General features: G+C 43.2%; 1 protein-coding gene across 1 annotated transcript; it reads left to right on the top strand.

Moving 5' to 3' along the window:
* Positions 1–1,351: 1,351 nt before the first annotated feature.
* On the top strand, positions 1,352–7,806 carry LOC149110043 (uncharacterized). The gene is made up of 3 exons (XM_089292027.1): positions 1,352–3,947; positions 4,068–5,278; positions 7,348–7,806. Exons 1-3 carry the CDS (start codon positions 1,370–1,372, stop codon positions 7,804–7,806), a joined length of 4,248 nt encoding a protein of 1,415 aa, XP_089148153.1. The 5' UTR covers positions 1,352–1,369.
* Positions 7,807–8,424: the final 618 nt, after the last annotated feature.

Here is an 8,424-nt window from a genome sequence, read left to right as displayed (position 1 = left end):
TCAAGCACTCTGTATAAATTCTACGTTATTCTTCGTGGAATTAAGGTGGCTCGATCGGATGTTTCAGTAATGATACCGTTCAACTTTGAATGACTAGAACACCAGCGTTATTAATCAGAAACTCGAACGCTATTAGTGTGCTAGAGAAAGAGGAAAGTTTCAAATGACTTACGTTTTACCATGATCTGAGGTACCATGCCAACGGTATGACGTCATATCCTATTTTACATGAGACCGAAGAATTTATCATTAAGAGATAATTTTGGATATAAGACGTCAGGATTTACGACCTGACATAGTTGTCTAAACGATCGCAAAATTTTAAAAACATTTATGACAGAGTTTTTGGAAAAACTGCGGGTGGAGTTTCAAGGTGTCAAAATACATCAAACACAAATTTGTTTTAAGTTTTATGGCGAACTATATAGCTACAAGACTTGAATAAAAGGCAACTCGGCCTTAATTGAGTCTCACAAGATCCAATTGCCTCGAGTGAACATCCCAGACAAATCACCATGACTGATTTTTAGAACCATTGGCTGGATATCAACTGGTGTGGTCGACCCTAGAATTGCTAAATAGGGCGGGACTTGAAAAATAAAAGTCGACCAATATTTTGTTAAACTTGGCCTTTGATGAGGTCAATCAACATTCAAGGTAATCCCTGGGGCTTTAAATTTTTTGAAACATTGAAAGACCGCTAATTTCAATCCTCGACTTAGGAAAATGTACATTGGGCTAATTTTCACTCATGTTGTTTGTTGTCTGGGTCACCTTTTTTTGTCTCGAATCACGATGCCACTGTACAGTTCTTTATAATATGAACTCATAGAGCGCGTGATGGCTTTTCGACGACTTTCCATAGGCCAGCTAAAATCTAGGTGGCGAGATAACAAGATTGCCAGGCTTTCAGGTGACAAAAGTTTAAGGCTCTTACTCCTAATTGTAACGATATGAGAAAGTAAGATTCTTAGGTAAGGTTGTAAAGTTGCAAGGAAAACCAGTAAGGCTGCCTGCTGTAATGATTTTCAGCCGCTATAAATACGCAAGGCTGTAATGTGTGGCTGTGAAGTGCACGGCTATAATTTTATAAATCTGTAACGTTAGAAGCTGTAACGTGAAATGCTTTAACTATGCAAGAATGCAAGGCTGAATAACTGATAACCTGTCAGGGCTCTAACATTGATATACTGTATATATGAGGGACTGTATGCGCTGCTGCAAGGCTTTCCTATATTAAAGGTACAAGATCTCAAAAGTGCATACTAAGCTAGTTGTTCAATTTTTGACTTTAAATCGTACAGAAATGGAAGCAAGAACAACCGATGCAATAAATCACCAACTGCGACATCTTAGCATTGCTGAAGAGATGAGGGACAGGGCTGCAGAAGGACGTGCCTATAACAATCTTGGAATTGCTTATCGCAGCATCGGTGATTTCAAACAAGCCATAGAGTACCACATGCTCCATCTTACCATTGCCAAAGAAGTGGGAGACAGGGCTGGAGAAGGAGGTGTCTACGGCAATCTTGGCAATGCTTATCAAAGTCTCGGTGATTTCAAACAAGCCATAGAGTACCACATGCTCCATCTTACCATTGCCAAAGAAGTGGGAGACAGGGCTGGAGAAGGACGTGCCTACGGCAATCTTGGCAATGCTTATCGCTGTCTCGGTGATTTCAAACAAGCCATAGAGTACCACATGCTCCGTCTTACCATTGCCAAAGAAGTGGGAGACAGGGCTGGAGAAGGAGGTGCCTACGGCAATCTTGGCAATGCTTATCGCTGTCTCGGTGATTTCAAACAAGCCATAGAGTACCACATGCTCGATCTTACCATTGCCAAAGAAGTGGGAGACAGGGCTGGAGAAGGAGGTGCCTACGGCAATCTTGGCAATGCTTATCAAAGTCTCGGTGATTTCAAACAAGCCATAGAGTACCACATGCTCCATCTTACCATTGCCAAAGAAGTGGGAGACAGGGCTGGAGAAGGAGGTGCCTACGGCAATCTTGGCAATGCTTATCGCTGTCTCGGTGATTTCAAACAAGCCATAGAGTACCACATGCTCCGTCTTACCATTGCCAAAGAAGTGGGAGACAGGGCTGGAGAAGGAGGTGCCTACGGCAATCTTGGCAATGCTTATCAAAGTCTCAGTGATTTCAAACAAGCCATAGAGTACCACATGCTCCATCTTACCATTGCCAAAGAAGTGGGAGACAGGGCTGGAGAAGGACGTGCCTACGGCAATCTTGGCAATGCTTATCAAAGTCTCGGTGATTTCAAACAAGCCATAGAGTACCACATGCTCGATCTTACCATTGCCAAAGAAGTGGGAGACAGGGCTGGAGAAGGACGTGCCTACGGCAATCTTGGCAATGCTTATGACAGTCTCGGTGATTTCAAACAAGCCATAGAGTACCACATGCTCCATCTTACCATTGCCAAAGAAGTGGGAGACAGGGCTGGAGAAGGAGGTGCCTACGGCAATCTTGGCAATGCTTATCAAAGTCTCGGTGATTTCAAACAAGCCATAGAGTACCACATGCTCGATCTTACCATTGCCAAAGAAGTGGGAGACAGGGCTGGAGAAGGAGGTGCCTACGGCAATCTTGGCAATGCTTATCGCTGTCTCGGTGATTTCAAACAAGCCATAGAGTACCACATGCTCCGTCTTACCATTGCCAAAGAAGTGGGAGACAGGGCTGGAGAAGGACGTGCCTACGGCAATCTTGGCAATGCTTATGACAGTCTCGGTGATTTCAAACAAGCCATAGAGTACCACATGCTCGATCTTACCATTGCCAAAGAAGTGGGAGACAGGGCTGGAGAAGGAGGTGCCTACGGCAATCTTGGCAATGCTTATCGCTGTCTCGGTGATTTCAAACAAGCCATAGAGTACCACATGCTCCGTCTTACCATTGCCAAAGAAGTGGGAGACAGGGCTGGAGAAGGACGTGCCTACGGCAATCTTGGCAATGCTTATGACAGTCTCGGTGATTTCAAACAAGCCATAGAGTACCACATGCTCCATCTTACCATTGCCAAAGAAGTGGGAGACAGGGCTGGAGAAGGAGGTGCCTACGGCAATCTTGGCAATGCTTATCAAAGTCTCGGTGATTTCAAACAAGCCATAGAGTTCCACATGCTCCATCTTACCATTGCCAAAGAAGTGGGAGACAGGGCTGGAGAAGGAGGTGCCTACGGCAATCTTGGCAATGCTTATCGCTGTCTCGGTGATTTCAAACAAGCCATAGAGTACCACATGCTCCGTCTTACCATTGCCAAAGAAGTGGGAGACAGGGCTGGAGAAGGACGTGCCTACGGCAATCTTGGCAATGCTTATCAAAGTCTCGGTGATTTCAAACAAGCCATAGAGTACCACATGCTCGATCTTACCATTGCCAAAGAAGTGGGAGACAGGGCTGGAGAAGGAGGTGCCTACGGCAATCTTGGCAATGCTTATCGCTGTCTCGGTGATTTCAAACAAGCCATAGAGTACCACATGCTCCGTCTTACCATTGCCAAAGAAGTGGGAGACAGGGCTGGAGAAGGACGTGCCTACGGCAATCTTGGCAATGCTTATGACAGTCTCGGTGATTTCAAACAAGCCATAGAGTACCACATGCTCCATCTTACCATTGCCAAAGAAGTGGGAGACAGGGCTGGAGAAGGAGGTGCCTACGGCAATCTTGGCAATGCTTATCAAAGTCTCGGTGATTTCAAACAAGCCATAGAGTTCCACATGCTCCATCTTACCATTGCCAAAGAAGTGGGAGACAGGGCTGGAGAAGGAGGTGCCTACGGCAATCTTGGCAATGCTTATGACAGTCTCGGTGATTTCAAACAAGCCATAGAGTACCACATGCTCGATCTTACCATTGCCAAAGAAGTGGGAGACAGGGCTGGAGAAGGAGGTGCCTACTATAACCTCGCCACTGCTTACACAAGTCTCTGTAATTTCAGAAAAGCTACGGAGTATTGTATGCAATTTCTTCACATCTCAAAAGAAGCTGGAAATAAGCATTCAGAAGGAACTGCATACGACCTTCTTGGCTCAATTCGCTTAGGTCTCGGTGATTTGAAAGGAAGCGTAAATTACTGCCTTCAATCTCTGAGTATCGCTGAAGAAGTTGGTGACAAGATTGGAGAGGGATGTTCGTGTTGTAAACTTGGTACTGCTTATCGACGAATGGGTAGTATAAAGCTTGGTGTAGAATACCACAAGCGGCATCTTAACATTGCTAAGGAAGTTGGAGACAGATGCGGAGAGGCATGTGCGTGTTACGCGCTCGGTTGTGACTATGAGGTTTCAGGTTGTTTGCACGAGGCTCTGGATTTTTATCGTTCCAGTGTAAAGGTTTATAACAATGTGAGACATCTTCAAGTCGAAGATAATTTCAAATTGAGCTTCCGCGATACGCACCAACATCCGTACACCGCCCTGTACAAAGCTCTGGTGAGGCTTTCGAAGATTGATGAGGCTTTGTGTGCCGCCGAGCAAAGAAGAGCACAGGCCTTACTAGATCTTATGAAGTTACGCTTTGGCCTGCAATCACCATCTTCGGAGATTCCTGATGCTAGAGAAGTTATTTCAGGCGTGATAAGCTGCTTGTCTACTAATATGGTTTTTGTGTCACTTGAACACAACACGATCAGTCTATGGGCGCTCTCTAAAGGAAACAATGTTCAGTTTAGACAAACGCTTGTACAAAATAAAAATGCAGTCCGCTTTGTAGAGCGGTTAAGGCAAGATTGTCTGAAAGAAAATCACATTGGTGGCCGTTGTGTGAATAAGCTGAGAGTGGAATTGCCACCCCGCAGTGAATCTGATGAAATGGGACAGTCAGCGCGTTGTACAAATAGTTCTTTGAGGCTTTTGTACAGTTGCATTTTTGGACCCATTGAGAGTGTGCTAGATGGTGATGAAGTGCTCATTGTCCCCGATGGTCCACTGTGGCTTGCTCCGTTTGCTGCTTTTGTGGATAAAGCTGGAAGGTACCTAAGTGAATCTACCAGGATCCGTTTAATTCCCTCGCTGACAAGTTTAAAGCTCCTCGAAGACCTTGGTGAATGCTACCACAGTACGACTGGGGCGTTGCTCGTGGGAGATCCATGTTTGGAGCAAGTTACAAACATCTTTGGTAAACCCATTTTACCACAGCTACCACACGCCATAGAAGAGGTAAAGATGGTTGGCGAGATTCTAAACACTGCACCTCTAACGGGAAGGGAAGCAACTAAGGAGGAGGTGCTAAAAAGAATCACTTCTGTTGCTTTGGTAAGTAAATGAGTGAGTGGGAGAGTGAGTAATTGAGTAAAGTCTTTAGTGAAAGAGGGTTTACACTAAGTAGCCAAAGTTAATAAATTTGTGGCCCTCTACAATACTCGTAATACAATTCTCAATTACATTAAGCAGAAAATACCATACAATAAATATACAAGATATACCCACATATCAGCCGAAATCTAAACTTATTATTACAGTAAAAGAATGTATTAAGCGGACACCCTCTATTGGGCGGACAGCAGCGCAAGTCCCATTTTTCTCCTGCCAGATTTACCCTGAATAAACACCTGTATTCAATGGACACCTCTATTAAGCGGTCGTGGACACCTAAAACTTAACTTTCATGGTCATTTCTCTTGTTAAAAACTTTCTTAAACGGACCATGGAAAAAGAATACATGTTACTTGTCCACGAATAAATAGATCGGCCATTTAACTTTGCCAACAGAAGAACTGTTAGATCTAAAACAAAGGAAATGCTGTCTCTCATCTGTTTCAACAAAGGGTGATCAAATTAGTACTACGTACGTAACCACACCGACAAAACATTTATGTGGCAAACAGGAAATTCGTATTTGTACCTAAAGTCTGTAAAACTAATGACCTAATAAATCCTTCATTCATCAAATGATCACATACAGTTACTTGTCATTGTTTATGGAAATGCGGTACCATAGAAGTCCGAAAGTAACGGTACCCGTTGCTTTCGGATTTACCGGGGAAAAGGGCCGCTACTTTCGGGTAACCGTTACTTTCCGATGGTTAAAAAACGTTTGTATGTTTTAGACAAAGTGGACACGTAACATGAAATTAAAAGTTCCGTTTATGTATGTTACTAAATTTACCCATATAAACAAAGTAGACTGTATAACGAAAACGGCCCTCAATAATGGTATTGTAGGGCAAAAGTACAATGGTCGCATCTATATCATAATGTCGTACTGTATCATTTGTGACCCTGCTACCAAACAAGAACAGCTTATAATCAGAGTTTCAAGATAGATTCGGATGAAATTCGATATAAAACCACAAATTAATAACTCTTTAAGTTGTTCAGCCTTGCAGTCAGGCGGATCCATTGGCTGGATCCATTGGTTGATCTCTATTGCGCATGAGATCAGAGTTTCTCTTCCAGTGACTTCTTTAAAGGGCCGCTACTTTCAGGTGCGCCGTTACTTTTAGGGTTCAATAGGAAGGTAAAAAAATAACGTTACTTTCGGGGAGCCGTTATTTTTGGGGGCCGTTACTTTAAGAATTCTACGGTAGGTAAAGTCTGCATACGAGCCAGTGGCCCACCAGGCCCGAGCTTATCCCGGTTTCCGTAGCATGAAGCGACTAGGAGTATTTCTACTCCCCCCCTGGATGGAATGCTAGTCCATCGCAGGGTTACCCCCAGCATTAAGTTCGCCTTTACCCATTTATACATCTGGGTGGAGAGAGGCACTGTGAGAGTAAAGTGCCTTGCCCAAGAACACAACACAATGTCCCCCGCCAGGGCTCGAACCCGGATCGCTCGATCTGGAGACGAGCTCACTAACCATGAGGCCACCGCGCCTCCCTTTTTTTTACTTTAGAAATTTTACGGTATTCCAAAGTTATTGTACGTTTAGGGCAATGGTATTTGACCCTTTCAGTATTAATATATTAATATCACCCTTTTAAGACGAATGCTTAAGGAACCTGTCTTCAGCGGACTCACTGTATTAAGTGGACACTAGCAAGGATCCCCAAAGTGTCTGCTCAATACAGGTTTGACTGTAGTAAAAATAACGAAATGACATTGTCTATTTGAAATAGTTGAGCGAGTCCCTTTGTCTTAAAAAGGGTGGTAAACTGTTCCACGTTTTACATGTCCCGGTGGAAACCTCAGACTGGCGATTAAATATCGGGGCAATGAAATTAACATTAGAATACCAAGTCTGTCTAGAGTGAACATGCTGTTTAACGTAAGTAAATCGTTAAATTACATGGGCACTTCAACTCTCCATCACCTCGTAGTCGCTTATAAGCAATGATACACTTAGATATCAAAGTGTCTTTATAGAATGACAACCATTTCAGGTCCACATCGCAGCACATGGCGATAGCGAACATGGTGAAATTGCTTTAGCTCCAAATTCAACACAGAAGTATATCAGTCCAGCGGAGTACGAGAAGCATCACATGCTGAAAATAGCCGACGTGCAAGCTGTTCAGGTACGAGCAAGGCTTGTTGTTCTTAGCTGTTGCCATAGTGGCCAAGGAGAGATCAAAGCTGAGGGTGTGGTCGGTATCGCTCGGGCTTTCCTGGGTGCTGGAGCTCGTTCTGTTCTAGTGTCTCTCTGGGCAATAGATGACGAGGCCACTATGATGTTTATGAAAATCTTCTACCGACACCTGAGTAAAGGGAGAAGCGCCAGCGTGTCTCTTAACCGAGCTATGAAATTTCTTCGAGAGTCTACAAAGTTTAGTGCGGTGAAGTATTGGGCCCCTTTTGTACTAATTGGCGATGACGTTACACTGGATTTAGGAGCACTGTAAGTGAAAACATTTGAACGTTTAAGTACTCTTAACCCCATTTATTAGAAACATGCATTTTTTTCTTTATTCGAAACTAGAATGCGAATGCCTTGATTTAATAACACATAACGTCCTCCAAGTTGGACGTTTTGAACATTTCGGTTTACATGTTTACTAATACATTGCTGATCTAGTTGTTAGATGGATGTACATGTGTAAGTGACCATACCGCACATAAACAATGCGGTGATTACTCTTTTTCTTTGGCCATCGTAGCTTAATAACAAATAACACGCGCGCAAACTGCGGTGATAAACATGGCATTAAAACGCATGTTGAAAAACAAAGTTCATTTACTCGACGTTTCGTATGTTTCAACATACATCTTCAGAAGTGACCGTTAGGAATAGAAGTAACACCTAAATTTCAATTTAAAATAAGTAACTAATTAACAATAACAATGACAGAAGCTGAGAAAAATTTGCATATAAACAATGCAAACTAATAAAGATAAAGCTTTTCGCTACTTACATTATCATTTAGGGCGGGTCTTAATTCCGTTATTAGCAGAGTCTCTTTTATCTTACAATGTGTATCTGTTCGACCTTTTGCTAATATATCAAAGTGGTTCCATTTGAA

This window comes from Orbicella faveolata, unplaced genomic scaffold (genome assembly GCF_042242905.1).
Source record: "Orbicella faveolata isolate gen_17 unplaced genomic scaffold, um_ofav_v1 contig_24, whole genome shotgun sequence".
In the NCBI taxonomy this organism is placed as follows: Eukaryota; Metazoa; Cnidaria; class Anthozoa; order Scleractinia; family Merulinidae; genus Orbicella; species Orbicella faveolata.
This window is presented reverse-complemented; position numbering and strand designations above follow the sequence as displayed.

Coding starts and splice junctions, on each gene's coding strand:
- LOC149110043 (XM_089292027.1), top strand. CDS start 1,370: ATGAGGGACAGGGCTGCAGAAGGACGTGCCTATAACAATCTTGGAATT. Junction 3,948..4,067: donor CCTCGCCACTGCTTACACAA/GTCTCTGTAATT, acceptor CAATTCGCTTAG/GTCTCGGTGATTTGAAAGGA. Junction 5,279..7,347: donor GAATCACTTCTGTTGCTTTG/GTAAGTAAATGA, acceptor CAACCATTTCAG/GTCCACATCGCAGCACATGG.